Source organism: Anopheles cruzii, chromosome 2 (genome assembly GCF_943734635.1).
Source record: "Anopheles cruzii chromosome 2, idAnoCruzAS_RS32_06, whole genome shotgun sequence".
NCBI classification, from domain to species: Eukaryota; Metazoa; Arthropoda; class Insecta; order Diptera; family Culicidae; genus Anopheles; species Anopheles cruzii.
This window is the reverse complement of record NC_069144.1, coordinates 18671713-18692092: the sequence shown is the minus strand read 5'-3', so window position 1 is coordinate 18692092 and position 20380 is coordinate 18671713. Positions and strand designations below refer to the sequence as shown.

At 42.3% G+C, this 20380-nt stretch overlaps 1 protein-coding gene across 44 annotated transcripts in view; it reads right to left on the bottom strand.

Annotated features, from left to right (window-relative positions):
* Positions 1-1233: 1233 nt before the first annotated feature.
* Positions 1234-20380, bottom strand: part of LOC128277842 (sodium channel protein para) — a 30735-nt gene continuing 11588 nt past the window's right edge. For 3 of the 44 annotated variants that reach the window (XM_053016379.1, XM_053016383.1, XM_053016414.1), the window contains 21 exons: positions 18253-18315; positions 17548-17731; positions 16568-16764; positions 16398-16497; positions 16262-16330; positions 13412-13689; positions 13109-13282; positions 11550-11712; positions 10299-10486; positions 9964-10210; positions 8368-8549; positions 8099-8240; positions 7758-8023; positions 7476-7649; positions 5640-5762; positions 4397-4519; positions 4135-4329; positions 3067-3312; positions 2724-2994; positions 2335-2639; positions 1234-2262 (listed from right to left, as the gene is read on the bottom strand). In XM_053016379.1, coding sequence (XP_052872339.1) covers positions 1234-2262; positions 2335-2639; positions 2724-2994; positions 3067-3312; positions 4135-4329; positions 4397-4519; positions 5640-5762; positions 7476-7649; positions 7758-8023; positions 8099-8240; positions 8368-8549; positions 9964-10210; positions 10299-10486; positions 11550-11712; positions 13109-13282; positions 13412-13689; positions 16262-16330; positions 16398-16497; positions 16568-16764; positions 17548-17731; positions 18253-18315 — 4719 coding nt within the window. Of the gene's footprint in view, positions 2263-2334; positions 2640-2723; positions 2995-3066; positions 3313-4134; positions 4330-4396; positions 4520-5639; positions 5763-6965; positions 7089-7475; positions 7650-7757; positions 8024-8098; positions 8241-8367; positions 8580-9963; positions 10211-10298; positions 10487-11549; positions 11713-12726; positions 12890-13108; positions 13283-13411; positions 13690-16261; positions 16331-16397; positions 16498-16567; positions 16765-17547; positions 17732-18252; positions 18316-20380 lie in introns of those variants that run through there. The other 41 variants (XM_053016380.1, XM_053016388.1, XM_053016411.1 and 38 more) reach the window with 29 other exon arrangements.

Sequence of the window (20380 nt, the reverse complement as noted above, 5' to 3'; positions counted from 1 at the left end):
AGCAATCGTTAGCAACTACAATTGCTGTCTTACGTTGTAATTATATTTTTTATGGGAAACAATAAACGGCAGAGTGCTAGGATTTGAGGATAATACATTATGGCAGGGCTGCCGTTTATTTCGCTTGCAAAAATTTGCGTTGTGAGAGAGCGGTGGTTCCATCGAAACCTTCCGAAAACCATGCCGGTGCAAATTGTAGGCACACTCAAGAATAAAATTACGAACGTGCTTCAAGGTTGGGTTTCAACAATGTTTTTTTGAAACGATTAACACATTGTTTCGTTATGTTTTCTTGGTTGGTAAGAACGTTAATAGTAATTTTAGTACAGCGTTCCTTTCCTTCAACACAACGAGGCTTGGTTGGCTCTCTTTTTAATCTTTTATGAGCAGCCCACAGAAACATGTTTCTCAACAAACAATCCTATATTATTAAAATGGAACGTACATTGAATACATCCCAAAGCAATATCTGTAAAAAGCAGAAGTAGGTTGACCGTTAGAGCATGGCTAAGGTACGATGAGTTCATGGCTGTGCACAACTCATCTCATAGATTCACTGTTGCTGGTTGCAATTGCAAGCTATGTTTAACACTGCGCCATATACACAAACATTGCATTGTGTTGTTGTGCATGATGTCGAGCATGAGTCAAGTGGAAAAAAACCCTACAAACAATGCAAACGCGCTGCGGTACAACTTTCACAAGGAGACCCCGTTTTGTTTTTGTTTTGCGAAGCAGAAAAACGTTTGCCAAAGGCGTTACTCACACATCAAGCGTTCAAAGATCTGTTCCTGGTTTGATTGGCACAATCTTGCACCGTACGCGCACGATTGTGCGCCGATAGTTTGGTTCTCCAGTTTGTGCTTACTTTGTGTTTAACTAACACGTCGCCTTCGTAGACCTTCTTCACCGGACACTCTGACAGTTGATCGGTTTGGTTTATATGCTCTGTTGGTTTGTTTCATTGTTTTCTTCTGTTGCTTTTTAGGAACAAGCCACGCCGAGTGCGCCATCGCCGCACTTCGTCTACTCCGTTGCACCCTGCGCTCCATCGGTGTGACTGGTAGTGGCTTCATTCGTTGGTTGGCTGAGAGGAAGCTTGCTTATGTTGCGTGTGTGTTTGTGTGTGTGTGTCTGTATGTGTGGCTGTTGTTCTTGCAGCAATCATTTTCATCAATATTATTTCTGTCGTGCTTCGGAATCTGAATCCGAGAGAGGGGGGCGAGGCCTGGCTCAGACATCCGCCGTCCGCGATGTTATGCTGGGCGACCGCGAGTGTATGACCACGCGATGACCGTTCTTGGTCACGAATCCGTCACTCTCGACGAGGACGGCCGTCTGCCGGCCCTGCGGATCGCCGGTACCGTCGGGCGAATCCTTGGGCGATAAACTATGCTCTACTGCTCCTACGTTGGCGTGCGAACCGCCGAGAGTTCCTTTACTTTTGCCGCTACCGGGAGTGCCGCCTCCGCCGCCTCCGCTGCCGCCACCGGTGCCGGGGGCACCGTCGTGGCCACTACCGCCGTCGTCAGCGTCACTACCGCCGGCCCCGTCACCGTCACCGTTATCACAGGCATCTGCATCTGCGTCGTCGCCGGACCCGGTGGTTCCGGCACCGCCGCCCCCGCCGCCACCACCGTTCCGCTGTTTGTAGCGCTTCCACGCGTGCTGTATCAGGTTGGCGCAGTACTCCTCGCGCTGGCGCCACAGCGTCGACGAGACCGGCTCGTACCCGACCTCGTCCGGCCGCTGCTGCACCTCACCCAGCTCGGCCGTCTCCTCGATGGGGTTGCCTTTCCGGGCGAAGAAGTCCTTCGTCAGCGCGTCCAGGATGTCGACGCAGAACATCATGTCGCCGCGGCAAATCGGAATGTCCATCGAGATGATCTTGTACCGGTTCGGCTTGTGGATCTGGAGCGGTGGTTCCAGGACGTCGAGAAAGTCCGACAGCTGATCGTAGCGGACGTACTGCGTGCCGTCCGGGTCAAACTGTTGCCAGATTTCGTAGTACATATCGTAGTCGTCGTCCGTCAGGCCCTCCTGCACGTCTTCCGTGGCTTGCGAGTAGTTCTCGAGGATAACGGCGATGTACATGTTGATGACGATCAGGAAGCTGATAACCAGGTACGCGAGCAGATAGGTGATGCCGATCGTGGATGATCCACAGTTTCCGGGGTAGCCCTTATCGTTGTCCGGCGGAAGGCAATCTTCCTCATTGATGATACCGTCCAGCACACCGTCCCACCCGGCGGAGGTGGACATCTGAAAAGTGCGTTCCCAACAGGAGTTAGGTAGGTATGCTTTTGGGACCCTCCCCGCCAACCCGCTACGCACCTGAAAGAGCAAAATCATGCTCTGACCGAACGTCTTGAAGTTGTACACATCGTCCAACCCGCTCTTATCCTTGACGTGCATGAAGAACGACATGCCGAAGATGGCGAAGATAAACATGACCAAAAACAGCAGCAGGCAGATGTTGAACAGTGCCGGCAGCGACATGGCCAGCGCGAACAGCAGCGTTCGGATACCCTTGGCTCCCTTGACCAACCGGAGGACACGGCCGACCTTGGCGACACGCACCACTCGCAACAGCGTGGGGGACACAAAGTACTTCTCAATCAGATCGCTTAGCACCAAGCCTGTGAATCGAAACGAAGATCACATATACTGTGTGTGGGGGAAGGGGGACTTCCAATAAAGGGTTCCGCTAGTGTCGCTCCTACCTAGAATTGATAGAATAACTACGACGAAATCGAACAGGTTCCACGGTTCGATGAAGTAGTGGTAGCGGAGGGCGAAGATCTTCATCAAACACTCGCTGCTGAAGATGCAGATAAAGATCATGTTCAAGTAGTCCAACACCGCACTGAACGTTTCCGCCTGTTTGTAGTGATCCAGCGTCATCGTTAGCATGTTGAAGCCGATAAACAACATAATGATCATGTCGAACTTTTTGTTCGTCACTATCTCGAAGACGATGGCCTGTGGTCTCCACTATGGGGCAAAACAGAAAGGCAAACCATTAATGCTCTCTTGCACAGTCCCTAGTGAACGCATAACACCTACCCGTGGCCGCGGGATGGCTTTGAGCGGCTTCTTCGAGCCCATCTTCTTCATCGCATTGTAGTACTTCTTCTGATCCTCCGTCATGAACATCTCCAGCGATCCGCCGGCTTTCTTTTTCTGCTCGTTGAAGTTATCGATGATCACACCGATAAACAGGTTGAGCGTGAAGAACGACCCAAAGATGATGAAGAACACAAAGTACAGATACATGTAGATGTTCGTTTCCCGTATTGGCTGTTTTCCGACCTGTTTTGGAAGCAAGACAAGACAACGAACAAGAGCGTCAACGGATGGACGGATCACTCGAAAATATTCAGTACAGTACAGTCATCGGGTTGAGTCGAACGTTGTCGAAAAATCTACCTCTTCGATCGTGTTAAAAGGTATCCGTGGTTGAAACTGATTTCAAATGGCTCCATTGGTTACAGCATTTCGGGAGTTTTGCAGAATTCAAAAAGACAGTACAAGGCCCAAGCTATAAATATGCCGGGTGAATGCAATAAATCTTCCTAACCATTCTTCGTCATACTTTTATGAACCTGTAGGATTGTGTATGGTGTGGCCTTATCACAATGAAGCACATGTGTTTTTTTTTGTAAATTTTTGATCGCTTCTTCTTGATTGCCGAGAGGGTCGAATCACCCGGTTTCGTCAGGGTGTAATAGTTCTTGATGGACAATTCCCTGCCAATCCACCAAATACGAAACATTACCTTGTTGCCCGTCCATCCAGGTATTGAAATCGTTAATGGAGAGTCATGTACCTTTGACCATTTCACTAATTCGACCACTGATTTTTCTTTGGCATAGTTCATTTGACAATCAAAGATCGAGCAATTTTGAAAAGCTTGTTCTTCTAAAATAATTCCAAACTTTGTCCCATGGTTGATGTTTAATGCATCAGTTTTCTTCTGACGGCTTGCATGTCAATCAGTGGCAAAGCTCCATCAGCCCGCTTTCAGTGGCTAGCCGACCGAGAACGAAGTCTTTGACATCAAAATTGCATTAGCATGCTGCTGCTTAACATACTGCCCCGCATCGTTCACTTCCCGAATCGAAGCACACTTACATCGCGCGAGTCAATAGCGTCGTTCATAATCTGTATCCATCCTTTGAACGTGGCGACCTGAAACAGGCACAGATACGCCTTGCCCACGTGATCGAAGTTCATGGGCGAGTTCTCCCAGGTGTAGTTCTCGGCCTTGCAAGCGTTCACGTCCGGTATTATTTCATGAGGTAATGTTGTCTTATTCTTATCCACGCACTGCAAAAAAGAGGTATGAGAGTCGGCGGTCGTAGCAGCGAATGGTTGGTTGCAGTAGTAGTAGTACCTTGAAGTATTTGCCGGCAAATAGCTGCACTCCCATGATTGCGAAAATTAGCCAAAATATCAAACAAACCAGCAGTACGTTGAAGATGGACGGTATAGCTTGTACCAGCGCGTTGACGACGACCTGGGTATTGGCATGGGAGTGTTCGCAGGGCAAATAACGCAGTTCCATACAAACGAAAATAGAAGCGAAAAACATTAGTATTCAGAATTGTTTGTAGTCTATGAAACAAAACCAACAAAAAAATCCGCATCACCAGCCAATTGCTCGATGACAATAATTTAAATCATGAGTTACTGTACTGCACAAACTGAGATTAAGGATGGATGAGAACAAGGTTGAGCTAGTGACACTTTGAACGGTAGTTAATCCATCCGGGTGGCACACGTGTTAGGCTATACATCGCACCACAACAAGGACGGCCAAAACAATGAAAACCGAAACATGACTAAAGCACAAACCGTGGAACATGCACGTGCAGAAGTTGAGGAGTGGTCCAAGTGGTCTAGTGGAACATTCTGTGGGTGTGTAGAAACTAGCAAGTGCGAGTACCCTTTTTATGATACAGCTACTGGAGGCAACGAAATATTGCAACAAGCTGTACAATTTCTACAACTATGCGAGCTACCAATACAAACAGAACAACATATATTAACAGTTTTTATACACTGCTATAAACCACGTAATGGAATGGCGTAAAACCATTTTTCGTTTACGGCAACTAGTCGTTTGTTTCGAGAAAGTCCCAAGATTCTGAATGAATGAAGGTTACACTGTGTTTTGCTACGGTAGTGAAACAAGAGTAAATCGGTAAAAAATAGTACACGAGATAGTAATTGATATGCAAATGGTTGCGAGCGTTTATCCAACATCAATGTATGGTTCTATAAGGCGAAAACAAAACTGCTACAAGTAAATGATCAAACTACGCGTTTTATTCGCCCTTTTTCGAGACTGTTTTGAAAATTGTAATCTACGTCCGGTTAAGATTTCATACAATGAACCAAAAATAGTATCCGTATGATGATAAAATAGCGTGAGAGAATCTAAAAGAACGAATGTAACACTCAAATTGATGTGAGATGTATTTGCTTTAGTTGCTATTGATAATGCTCAAATGTAATCGATTGGGTTCGAATATGACGCGAGTATGTAATGGCGAGGTATTGCTGGGCAGTTGCTCTGATTTCGTTGATGAGTCGAATGTAAAAGAAAAAGGCTGCAAAGTTTTGGTGTTACGTACCCTCATTCCCTGCATACGGGACATGGCACGTAGCGGTCTCAGGGCTCTAAGAGTTCGCATGGTTTTGAACGCTTGAATACCACCAGCCCCACAAAGCGAGGCAACGAAGTTTATTAAAGACACCTAAAGAAGAGCATGGCGAACCGTTTAATCATCGAAGAATAGTTTCTAACACTCGGTAAACCTTTGTTGTCTCCATATGGTGTACTACTACGCTTGGTACGTGATTGTTAGTGTGATCTGTAATCTTTTCGAAACCAAACGCTATTCAATGGAACTGTAGGAAAAGTGTTTTTGGCGCTTTGGGGATGTGTTTAATGCGTGTTCATTGGGTAAAAGATGGCGACACCGGTTGTTTGCTTCTCTTCCTGCGTTACTCTGTACGAATTCCCACTTCCTGTACTTCCTGGCAAAGGCTCCGCTTGTCATGCAGAACTTGAGCACCGTGGTTAGTCTGACCGTTCTCGCAGAACTAAATAAGTAAGTAAATCAAACGTTGTAGCTGAAGGACCCGGAAGCACACAGCTTTTGTAAGTAACCGAAGCAAACGAAACGATAAAAACAATACACCGATACACATTGAAACATTTGAAGCGATTGGACCCGAAAGCGATAAGTACACCGAACCGAACCTTCAATCCTCCCACGAAAGTAGATTGATTTATGTACAAAACTGGCGAAGAATTTCGAATTCTTAGAATGTTTGCGGTTGGCAAGGAAAACGATTTGAAAAATTGCTGAGCGCAACAACCTGCGAATTAATTCACACAAAAAACGGTAACTTTCATCATGTGTAGTATTCTCTACACATATGCCCGGCAATGGCATGTGGGAAGCAAAAATATCTTTGTTAGATGCGCGGCTTCAAATACAACGGCTCAAACAGTAACAAATAGTTGAAATAGTAACAAACTGAGTCTAATTATCTTCGAAGGATCAACCCAACCAACCGAAGGAAGAAAGAAAAACGATTACAATAACAAACGTTTCAACCAAACACACTTTTGAGCACGACACGTCTATACAGGTACATAGAGAAGACTGTTACACGAAGACCGTTACAGCGGCAGACTGTGACAGTTACATAGAGAGAAAGAGCTAGACAACAGAAACGTATCCAGCGAGGATTCGAGGAGCTTCGAGAAGTACAAGAGAGCGATGTATATATGTATATATATAGATATATAGAAAGAGAGATAGAGAGAGAGAAACAGAAAGAGTTTCCACAACTAGTTTCCTATACAGCATGGGAAAACCACGAAGGCCCAGAGGCGCTGTCGACAAAGACCACACACGCGCAAGTGAACCAAGACACTTGGTACTTACTCTCATACCCTCCCATCGTGATACGGCACGGAGCGGGCGCAAGGCGCGAAGCGTACGCATCGAACGGAACGCGGGAATGTCGGCCGCCCCGACCATGATGGCGGCTAAGTTTATCAGCGATAGCTAAAGGAAAGTGTGTCGAACAGAAGAAAAAGAAAACTAGTGAACAAAATTCAAATCCAAATCCAACCTAAAACGTTACACTTTAAACGAACCGTCGAACACAAATAGGGGAACCCTTTCGCGACGCTCACGATATCGGATATCGCAGAGTGAAAACCTGTCATAATTACGGTATGTGTTCAGTCGCTAGAATCGTAACTCCAAACTACCGGTAAGGTGTGGGTAGAGTAGCTATCGCATACTAAGTAGTATATCGTGTTGTGTTACTATCGATATGGTATGGAAACTTTGGGTGGGAAGTGTGAAGTTTAGTAAGGCAATAGCAATATGGAGATAACAGTATTTCCTCGGGCCGTCGTAGTGTCGGCTCTTTGAACCGGTACTTACCATTACAATAATAAAATCGAGCCAACACCAAGCGTTTGTAAAGTATACTTTGAAGCCTAGGGCCAACCATTTGATTAACATCTCTAAAAAAAATATCACCGTGAAGATTCTGTCCATATAGTACAGTATGTCTTGAAGAATTGGTCGATGTGGAAGATGTACATCTTCCAGTGCCTGTGGGGAAGAGCAGAAGAAACCATATCAGCATACACTTGATCTGCCAGCCAGCCGTGGAGGTTGCTCCACTGAGAGAAGATCATGAAAACGTAAAAAAAAAGTTACCAAAGCTAAGCTGCTCAACAGAATCATCGTGATGACAGCAGTCTCGAAGTACTTGTTCTCGATAAGCTGGAACGTTTTGAGGCGCAGGTTTGCCCAACCCTGCCAGAACGGCGCATCATCATCGCCCGCGAGAACGGGGAACTTTTTGTAGCAGTTGTCGGGGCAGCAGTCGGCCGGCGAGTCCTCGATCACCTCATCCTCCTCGGCGTGGATAATCAACTCCCCATCTAGCGGACCTTCTTCGCCTTCACCTTCATCGTCGAGTTCTGGTGACACGTGTAACAGAGTTACGGATCACTTGGTGTCAAACGTATAAGCCCCCGACTGACTTGTGGGCATACCTTCATCAATTCCTAGATCCTCCTTGCTGGCGTCCCGCTTCTCTTCACCCTCCATCGTTTCGGCGCTACCTTTGTGGCTTTCGTCCTTGAATGGGCGATTCTTGTGGCTGCCATAAGATTTAATACTAGCAGTATCGTCATCCTGGAACGAGAACACGTGTTGGTTGATTTCCTGTTCTTAGACTCCATTTCACCTACGTCCCGTTAATGTCTTGGTACGGTTTTGTTGACATGTACCATATAACCAGCGCGAAGAGCAATGCACCTACCTTCGAGTTGTTCATCAGCTGTTTGTTCTTCTTGCCCTTGTTTTTCAGGTCTCCGTGAATTGTGAACTCCATACCGTCTCCGATCGCCACCTCCAGCTGGTTGTGCTCTTTGACGCCTTTTTTCAGCAACCCATCGGCCAGTATGTCGTCAGGAGTAAGTTCCAGCTCATTTTCACAATGCTCTGCAGATATACATGGACATATCCCTTTGCCTATCGTGTGTTTTTTTTTTGTTTTCGTTTGTATTGTTGTGTTGATATTATTTTTATTGTGTGACATTCCACGCCCATTCCATACACATCGTCGGATGCAGAGATGCAGATCGTGGCGATCACGTGACGTGTGTAAGGGCGAAATCATTTCAGAGCGACCATGGTTTAGCATGATTTAAGCACAAGCAGAGCGCCATAGTTGGCGAGCCGATAGTGGTGGTGTTCCGTGAATGTTAAAAAGTTACGCAGCACGCAACCCAAAAGTGCCACGTACGCGATCGGGGAAAGTCATGATTAAAGGAAGAGCAGTTCAATGGCAAGATTGAGAAAAGAAGAAATGAAGATAGTCGAATTAAGGTTCCATTCTTTTCAAACTAGGCAATTTGGTGGGCAACACACAGACACACTTGGAAACAAACACGACAACGAGTACGAGTACTGCAATCTCGGCAAACCAAACAACGTCCAATCTACTACCATTGTCTAAATGGTGTCTACTGCCATTTACTATCGGTTTACAGGGCCCAAACCAGGTGGTAACAAACACGCACACACGCAAATGAGAACGAACACAATTTGGAACACAACAGGATGTATGTACAATGTATTGTTGCCAACACTTAGGCTTAAGTAAGGGGTTAACGGCCACGGAGAATCGGATATGGTACTGGAGAATCCATTACCACTGCCGACAAATTCGAGTGTTTCTTTTGATGTGATTTTCTTTTTTCTAATTCGCCATTCCAGTGAGGATAAAAACTTACTTATAAAGGTGCCAAAATTGGCATTGGCACATTCCTTTTAACAACTTTGTGAAGCGTTTCGATTACATCAAAGACGGTACTTTAGTAAGGAAATTATTTTGCAAACAAACAAATCAAATCAGATTTGGGTTCAAAATGGTCAAACTTACGGCACACATAAGGAAAAGTAAAACTAGTTCAATGACAAGTGGGATGACAATCAACTGATTGAACATTGTAAACGTTGAAAGCTCATATGTCTCGCCACACTTTCGTAGCACACGAATATAAAAACAATGTCTAACACACATTGCTAGAAACAAAAAAAATGGCAAACTATACAATAGAAGCGTAAAACAATGCATTGGGCAGAAGGATAGAATCCACTGTTGCTTGCAGGTCGGAATTGTACATTATATGTTGGCCCGGTTATTTAATCTTTATTTTTCAATAAAAAATGGCCAGGAAGAGGACCACGAGTAGACTGGAAAAGGGTTCTACAGGTGAAGTAGTAATACACGTTACGTTAAGTTTACGGGAAATGGTGCGGTACACCCCAACACAATCTAAAAGATCATACGAACATACAAAATCTAGCTCCGAGACATCATACACTGCAGAAATGTCGAGTGGATAATAACCTTCTTTCCATATCCAACTGAGATGATTGTGCTGCTCACCTGCTGGCTGCACGGACGCAATTTGACTTGTTAACTTGTTTTTGACGAACTTGAGTGCATTCGCGATGTTCAGCTTGATCCAGTTCGAGAAGCGCGATATCCGGTTGAACGCCTCGGCAATCTTGTTCGTCTCATTGTCGGCCGTCGGGGCCGACAGCGAAGATGAACCGAAATTGGACAAAAGCAAAGCTAAGAAAAGATTGAGCACCTGCGAATAAGGAACAGAGTGTAGTGTTGAGAGCATTGCCGCGGTAGATTCCATGCTCGTAGGAACCGGTGCCACGCAAGATACTCACGACTAGATTTCCTATAACTACGGTTGCTAAGAAGAACGGTATACACGACACATCGCCCACCAGCATGCAATCCCACATGGATTCGATCCATTCACCGCACAGCACTCGAAATACTATCATGAAGGAATGCATAAAGTCGGTAAAGTTCCACCGCGGCAGATCGTGGTCGGGGAATCGGTCGACGTTATCTACACGCACCAGGAACAAAGGTGATTGTTGCACAGCAAAAGAAATAAAGAAAGCAATAGAAAAACATAGAAACAGAGGGAGAGAAAGAAAGAGAAAAGGAAAGAAAGAGAGGGAGAGAGAGAGAGAGAGAGAAAGAGAACCATATTAAACATATCGGAACGTCAACCACACAATTTCATGTACAGAGTCGTTATAGCGGCGCATTGGAAAGATGGCTAGTAAAGGCGTAGTCGAGTTACTGCTAAAGCTAGATAACGCTAGTTAGGTTAAGAATTCGTTTAAAAGCTAGTTCACTATAGCATTGCTGGCTACTTGGATTGGCTTGCAATTAGGCTCCTAGGTAGAGGTTTCAGGTCATCATTTTTATTTTTATTCAGACATCATTGGCACACCTGTGGATAAGTCGTTTTTCACCCATTCATACATGTTGGCCAATTCATTTTTTTCTACTATTTTTGCAAGCTTTCCGAAGTGTCTAAATTGGGTCGCCGATGAACGAATGAAAGGTAGGACAACACGTTTTGTTGCCTCACTGGTGGTTGAATGTAACTTGTTAAAAACAAACGTTGATGACATTGTTTCCAGTAGCAACGCGATGCATTGCACTCTATTGTTTGTTAGTTATGCGGCCAAAAACAAATCAAGCGAACTTTTTTGTTGCACATATACTCTACCTTTTTGGGCCATATAAATGTGGTGCGATGCGCTAATTCTAAAACGGGCATTGCAAACTTGGCTATTTGATTTGCAGCATAAATAAAACTCTATATATCGAGGGGATACATGATTACTACTTCTTGGGCAGTGTAAGTAACCTTTAATTACAGCTAGTCAGACAGACTGTTTTTGTCCATTGTGTTCAGCTACTGACAAACTTTCTCAGGGTGGTTTTTGTTGTTTGCCCGATGTTTGCCATTTTTTTAACTTTTGCCACTTCCTTGCCAGTTTGTTTGCTCCGCAACACGCACCGGGTGTGAGGGCGTGGGGGGGTGTGAGGGTGTGTGTTCCTTTCGCATTGTCACTCTGCTGCTTAGGCATGAGGGCAGCCCCAATTGTACTTACCGACATAGTTTTTCCCGAAAAGCTGCATTCCCATCACGGCAAAGATGAAGATGATAATGCAGAGCACAAACGTCAGATTACCTAACGCACCCATCGTTCTGCCCATGATGGAAATGAGTAAGTTCAGCGTTGGCCACGACTTGGCGAGCTTAAACACTCTTAGCTGAAGATTGGCGGTATGGGGTTATGCGTGTGACATTTTTGTATGGTTAGGGCCGGTGTGGTGGTGTGTGGTTGGCGCGCCGGTTCATCGGCATAAAAGTGTTTGGAACGCGGTTCGTCAATTAGTGAAGCCACAGCAAGGTTTAAAAGTATTGTGTTTCGTGTGATAATATAGTTTAAACGAAATGGCAATATTAGGCAGCATTAATGTAAAGGAGAAAGAGAACGAGAAAGAGAAAGAGAGAGAGAAAGAGAGAGAGAGAAAAAGAACAGTAGATAAAAGCTGTATGAACCGAAGCACGAAGCCTCTTCATCGAAGCACATCTACACTCCACGCCTTATTCGAGTTCGTGGGGCCGGAGTGTTTGAGTGAAGCAACCCCAAGGAGATTGCCCCGTTCGAGATAATGTCAGCAGCGCCAAGGTGTGTGCCAAGCATTAGTGGGTGTCGATCAATTCTGCTACTGTCTGCTGTTTAGTATCATGCTAGTTCAATGCAGGCTACCAATAATGCTCTACCGGGTTCGATTTGTCAGCAAAACAGTTCTAGATTCGAAAGTTGTCCATTCCAAACGTTAGCTCTATTGCCTTAGGGGCACATTCGAAAGAAATGTAGGGAATGTTTCGTGTAATTTATTTACAACCGTCGTATCGTAAACTCTGTTCACGCCTCGTATTAAATAGCTGTGGGTTTTTAACTATTTGACCGAACGCCAGAGCATCGCCATTCACTGCAGGATGCAAGGACTTAATCGACTTTGGGTACTCTACGGTGCCGGTGAGAGTTATACACCTGTTGCTGTTGTTGTAGTTGTTGTTCGTAAGTACTAGATGTGTGGTTACATAGTAAAAAAGTAGGTAAAAGTAGATCGAAATTACATAGCTATATAGAATGGCAGCAAAGAGTTTGCCAGAAAACGGTAGCAGATAGCGAGGGGAACGCGCTGGAATCGTCTGCGAGCCCAGCGGTCCAGGAATTGGCAGGCAGCCCTGGTCAGGCGAACGGAGCACACTACCTGTGTAGTTTTTGCCAAAAAGTTGCATCCCCATCACGGCAAAGATGAAAATGATGATGCACAACACGAAGGTCAAGTTACCAAGCGCACCAACCGTGCGCCCCATGATTGAGATGAGCAGGTTTAGTGTTGGCCACGATTTGGCCAGCTTGAACACTCTTAGCTGCAATGGCAAGTGCATCCGGTTACTCGAAATCTCATCTACGGATACATCTTACATATTTAGAGTGTACAGTATTGGAGAAAAGGGTGCTGCTCCGGAGAGAAAGGACATTTGGCTGTAAAGGTCGGTTAGTGTGTGTGCTTTCACTGAACACGCAAAACCGCGCACTGCTGCACAACACGAAGCTTCTTCGGCTGGTGGCGAACATAGGTTACTTACCAAACGGAACGATCGTAATACTGACAATCCCTGAACACCCTCGAGCCCCAACTCAAGCAGCGATAAAGCCACGATTATGAAATCGAAAATGTTCCAACCCTCCTGAAAGTAGTACTTCGGACTCATGGCAATGAGCTTCATGGTGGCTTCGATGGCGAACGTCGCGGTGAAGAACTGAAACGAGACAATCGCGCTCAGTGGTCAACAGACACAAGCCACGTGGCGGCAAGGCATGCGATTCGATGCGCTTTCGTATTTCGCGCGATCCCCCCGCGATTGCCACATGCCGAACCCAATACTTACGTAGTTACCGCTCTTGAGAGCCTTTTCCATGTCCGGGTCCATGTCGTGGTGATCAAGCGCCATAAACAGTGTGTTGACTACAATGCAGAGCGTAATGAAGAGCTCTACGAAGGGGTCAAACACAATGAACGACACACCCTCTTGAAACTTTAACCAGACCCAACAACAGTCCCACACGCAGAAGATTTCGATCATATTCATCAGGAACTCGATGGCCTTATCCTTGAACGTTGGACCATCTTCTTCGTCGTCCTCTGTGGGGAAGTAATAAACAGAGACTGAACATCGTAGGCGAGCATTAGTGGCACGGGCTTTGACTCACTTCCGGTTGTGTTATATTTGTCTTTTTTGTTCTGGCAATACGTTTACCGCGCAATCAAAAGTTGGCGATCGATTGATATTGGGTAACAACGATGGGGTAGGAGAAAAATGGGACCTACTTATCGGTCCGACCTGGTTACAAGCAGTTGAAATATCTAAATAAAGCTACTACTCGGTATGCGAGAGGGCATCGTAACGGTGTGCTTTGGCTCTTGCATTTGCGGCTTACAACAAAATCATGATTCGGCCAAGTGCCGCTACTGTTCAAAAAGCTTTCACCTAATGCTAATCTCGCCAATGTGGAATGATTTCTCTGGCAGTAGGGTTACAATCTACTCGCAACTTCACTCAAATTGCACCGGCTACGGTCTTATCCGAATTTTTGGAGTTTGACGAAGCGCCCGTGAATTAAGATAAACTTTTTCAAAAAATACGGTGAATATTTTCGTAAGTAACTACTTTGTGCTGAATGCTGAGCGACTGACTTTCTTTCGGAAGGCAGGAGCTTTACGCAGAATCCAACCCTGGGTCTTTGCTAAACTGTGGACCACAAGGTCAGTTCTTGTCTAGCACAGACACCATGCGGTAGTCTGGATCCGAATGGGATTCTTCAAAAAGCTCTTAAATTGCCGTTTGAAACGAAATCGCCTCGGTTTTTTATGCATCCAAATCTCTTATGTTACTAATGAATGCCAAAAAGCCTATCCAATCAATTTCGTCATCAATTTCTAAAATACAATTCTTATTCACCGTATTGTTTACTACGCCTTTCCTGATAATTTCCTTATTGCGCAATTATCAGCATGTAGATTTCTGTGGCAATTATTTAATAGAGAGAAAGAGGGTAGTAGTATTCTTCGAAAAACTAAGGTGTGTAAAATTTTAAGCATCATATTTTCTTATAAGACTGTGCTTATTTTGTTCTGTATGTAAAGCTCTAGTTTGTTAATACTGTACCGTTGATAATTACTATAATTAGCGTTTAAGCGGCTTTAAGCGGCAGCGGACGATTAAGGCTTATCCTAACCAATTTTCTACTAAATGTTCTTTGCTAACAAAATGCGTGGCTACAATCAACGTTAATGCATCAAATGGCAAAGAAATTCGAAGCAAAAAACTGGGATGCAAAAAGAATGTGGAAAATATTAATGGTTCATGCCGCACAAGAACTTTTGAAGTGTCGATACGAGAACTGTGTTATGTGTGTCATTTTGTGAATAATTGTTCTACGATTAGTTCTAAGACTCTACTACAGCCAGTTGCATGCTTACTACTTGAAAAAGATATAAATCATCCAAGACTGTTAATACTCTATTCGTTTCCATGTTGGCATGCATACACGAATGAAAACCATAACATTGCTTGAAAAGCAGCTAAAAGAATACCATTTTACTTTGCAATATTAATTTGCAATCCTTGAAATTTGAGTTCTCCTTTACCACCCGAAGTGACATTTTTCAATTGTATCAACGTGATGCGATACAACGTTTCATTCTCCCAAAAAAGATAAATAAAACACAAGAAAGTCGAGTCAACTAAGTAATTACGAGCTAGCAGCAAGTTAGTATGAAATGTAATTGTTATAGTTATTATAGTTAGGGAATATAAGATATGTTAGAGTTAATAGTGAGACGCAAAACCACGGACGCGGATTGGAAAAAGTATTTTCTGAAAAAATCACTAGCTAAATCCACTGAGAAGAGAAAAATACCCCGATGGGTTTCTTAAAATTACGCAATCGAAACATATTAATGATACTCGCTTAAAGTAAAATTTGCGTAAAAAGTAGTACTGCAACACACGCTCTGCTGGTGTTCCGGTTGATCATGATTACTGATTAAAAAATAATTAATTACTCAACACGTTCAAATGCTCGAATTGAAATGCAACGCTTTTGTTAAAATAACTTTTAATGCGTGAAGGTGATTCAAACCGTTACAAAAATGGAACAGGGTAATTACAAAATTTACAAAATATATTTTTGGGCTACACTGGAATGCCACGAATTCCCAACTGAAAGTTCCGGAACGTTGTCGAACGAGATGGCGACAAGCGACAATGGTTTTTATATATTCTCTGCAGTCTGTGATGCCGTTAAACCACTTTTCAGGCATAACACCAGCCTGGGATGGAAAACATCAGACGAAACGGGGGTAAAAATATAAGCCAAAAATATCTCCATGTCTTACAACAATTATCAAATTCTCAAACTAATCATATCAAGAAAAATCGTACACTAAACATACAAAAAGTAACATTGTAAATCATAGTGTCATAGCAGCGATGGATGTTGTAAAAATATTCACACGTTGTAAAAAAGTACATAGCACAAAACAAGTTCTATCGGATTGTGTACCACGATCATTTGGAAGGAAATGTTGGCAAAATCTATTACATTTTATAAATAACACGTAGTACGGCATACATTATACTGAAGATAGAACATTGGGGAAAAAAACTGTGTTTACCAAATATGTTGTGTTAGAAAGAAAAAGACCCGAAACTGTACGGTTTTTCACATAAAATTACCTCCGTGATCGCTAGCTCTACTATGCCGTCCAGCAGCTTGCTCGATAATGTCGTTCAATACCATGACGTCTACAAAAGTGGTCGAAATATTATTGTTTGTTCATTTTCGTATTTTCTATGTTCCTTTGGAAAGTACCTTTCATATCTACAACAGTTTGCGTTTGAACGGGCTCTATGAATGGATTGTCGTTGTGTTTTATCTTAGCAGCATCGTCTGGGCAATCCTGTGACATGTCCTAATGGAAACGATCGATTTAAAATTATAAACGTCGATATCTTCGTGCACGACTTTGCACACCCACTTACATAGTCACGCTGTCCTTTGTGGTTGGTGTCGGCATAGGGTAAGCTAGTCACATTCGGTGGAGACACGATCGAATGGTTAGTGTTTCGCGCAGATCGATTGCGCAGTCGGCTTTCCTTCGTCATACCACCAAGCAAATCGCCGTGCGATGTGTACGAAATACGCGATTGATGAGACGTGTATGAAGAGTGTCTCGAGCCTGGTATACGCACGATAAACATTACCATTATCAATGCATAACGGCGTTTCGAAGTAAAATTTAAAAAGGCACTTTAGAACAGATAGTTACAGATCAACGGTTTTGCGCTAAGCTTCTATGAAAGTGCGATCATGTTTAACATAAGTCAGCTTTTTAATGAATTTTCAAAGGATTTGTAAAACTGAATTTGGTTTGTATAGTAATGGATATGGAATACTGATAAACAATGACAGGTCTTTTGCATAAAAATTTGGATAAGACAGATTGGAATTCATTAATTTGAATCATTTGTAACTTTTAATTATACGATGTTAGGTCAGATGCATTTGAAATTATTATGCAGCATTAATTGCTGATCTGCTGAACTTAAAGTTTTCCAAGGTGTTGAACATTACTGCAAAGCTGCAACAACAGCTCGGTCTTTCGCTGAACACATTGATCCATTTTCAATAATAATACCCTTGACTTCGAACAACCGAGCTGGAGTTGTGTTAGATAAATATGGACACTATAAAAAAAATTTGAATGATATTAAATCTCCGTTCAACCGAATCGTACGTGTTTGTGAGTTAAACGTTTTAATACTATTGACCGAAAGTTCCTATGTTTGCGAATGAAAAGTAGCAGTTATGAAAGATATAAAGTATAGAGTCCCATAGAGTGGTATACTGTGTAACGAAATTAATTTCATGAATTAGATGAAGATGTATGTATATGTAATTGGAAGAAGGAAGTAATTGACATTTTTTTTTTAAATGATTTGTAATTTTTTTTATAGTGTACCTAAATTAGCATAATATACAGGAACGATGATTGCACCATTTTCTTCCGACATCGGTGTTACCGCGTTAGAATCATCGGCGTATGGCAGGTGTTCTTGTGCATCGAGATATGTTGAGAGTACCAGTGGTTTTCTATCGCTACCAGGTACACCAACGAAACGCCCTCTACCATTACGTATCGTAAACTGTAAGTGACAAACGCAGCGCATCAGATGCAATAATCAGAGAATTTGCAGTACGAAGTACGCGCAAAGAACGTAAATTTTGTTGAAACAATTTTGAGTAAAGAGATGGATGCCCAGAGATAGAATTTTGGCATTGCGTAAGATAGAGATGGAGAGAAAGAGAAAGAGAAAAGCGAAAGAGAAAGGAAAGAGTAGAGAAAGAGATAGAGAGAAAGAGAAAGAGAAAGAGAAAGAGAAAGAGAAAGAGAAAGAGAAGAGAAAGAGAAAGAGAAAGAGAAAGAGAAAGAGAAAGAGAAAGAGAAAGAGAAAGAGAAAGAGAAAGAGAAAGAGAAAGAAAAAAAAACAATACATCAGCTATGCCATATATCACCAATCTTTTTGTGATGTTGAAGACAAAAAAAGTATAATAAAGTCGGATAAACAGAAAAATAACACGATTTCGCAGTAGTAACCAATAGAAATGGGAGAAAATAAGAGGTAAACATATAAATGGTGAGGTGCAGTTTTCGATTTGATTGTACCTGATGTGATCCTCTAGATCCTCTACGAAGATTAAATGGTGAACCGGGTAATGAAAGTGAAGCCTAAAAAGTAACAGGTTTTCATTGGTTAGTGTGTTACTGTTACATTGTAGATTGATTTTGTGTTTGAATTTATGGTATGTATTGTGGAAATTGAAAATAGTCATTTTGTGCTTATGATGATCAGGTGGAAATTAACTGGGATATTACAGTTCAAAGTTATGTTTACAGTGTTGCACTATCTAATATTACTAGGGGCAATTATGCATTGATTTTCGTATATATAGGCTACGCACAGTCAATGTTGATACAGCAAAAGTTACTACTGAGTTAAATGTCACAAAATAAACATTCGCTGTTAAATTGATGGACGACCAGGTCGCAACTTAAAATAAACAGTAAATGTAACAAGAGCGTACAAATATAAATAATGAAATGTGAATGTGGCTGTGAAACTTAGCCTCAGTAGCAGCTATGTTCTCACCGGGTACCGATGGACCATCATCGTTACCGGATATAAATTTAAATTTATTTATATATAAAACCAAGTTTTCATTGTGGTTAAAAATGTTCTTGAATTCGGCATACAAACTATGTTGCGCCCATATAGTTGCATATTTTATAATGCTCCATAATAGCACCCAATAAACATAGGTGTTGTTGGTGCATTTAGGATAAGTAAATCGTTACTGTGAAAGAGAAAAGGTTGAGATTGCAGTATGTACTGTAGATGCGGGGTTTTTCCAGTTAAATAAAATATATTACTAATTCGGAATATAAAATTAGTCAAAGTATAGGCATTAAATCGTGCCGGCACTTTAAAAAAATTTACAAAGAAACACATATTTATGGTATACTGTGTATGTAAATTTGTTGTACCATATAATTTTCAAATTTTAAATGTTGCCATTTCAAATTAAATGTTTTCGAAAAAGTTAAACATTCAATTAACGTGATAAAAGTTACATTCCACCGCCTATCTATTATTGTCAAAAACAAACAAAGTATTACATATTCAATGAAATTCAATGACTTGCCCTGCTGAATGCACCGCGTGGTTTCATAGTACTCGGAAAAATAACATTACTTACTCTGACAGTGCAACAACGTGAATGAAAAACATTTTTTTTAAATAGTAAAAACCGGTCTGCGCGCTCTTACTGATAACAAAATAAAAAGGCATAAACAAATGAAAGCCTTATGTACTTCATCATGGGTCAATGAGATAGTAAACAATAATGAAGTTAAAAAACAAACTCAAGCCTAAACCTACCTTCTGCATAGTCGCGACCGCCGTTGGTCGTTGGAGTTTGAGTAGTTTCAAAGTGAAGTTGTTTTGAGTGTTTTGTATGTGTATGGAATTATGTAAAAAAATATGCATGATTCATTTTAAGAGATGTTTTCTAGCACATGAAGTTTAGTGGTGCCGAGGTACAAGTGTGTAAGATGTTACCATCGTGTTGAAAATCAAAAACTCTCAACAGTCTTTATAAGAAATAAGTACCATAAATCATACATACGTTCACTATCATTATACAATACAAACGATTTGTAACTAAAAGGAATTTAATTATGAAGACATAAGGTCGCCAGCCACCTAAAATATTTGAAATTCCTCTACTTACTGCTATTTCTATGCACGTGGTCAGAGATTCATTAAGCGTGTTCAATTGTTAACTATGAACACAATATAAAAATATTACTCAATACTCGATTCAAAAGCATTACTGTATGCTTTATAGTAATAAAAAGTTTGAAAGATTGTTGGAAGCTCAAAACATTCAACATCCTGAACGTGTCGCTTCAATTTTACTGATTACAATTAATAGCCATGAATATGAAGCTAAACTGGGTTCACTATGCAACGACAAACAGTTCATGAAGCCAGTGTATGATGACACATTTATTCACGTATAGTTTTGAAGGTAAATATGTAGTAGGGCAATTTTCTATAGTCGTGACTTTCTCAACAAAATTCATGTAAGCAAGCACCGACTCTTACAATTTACCTGTACGTTAACGCCGTGTTACGGCACTAATATTTTATTAAGAATGCCTGATATAGGCTCTGACTTTCTAAGAATGTGTGATCGTTGAATAGATTTAACTTATGTTCTGTTTTTCGTTT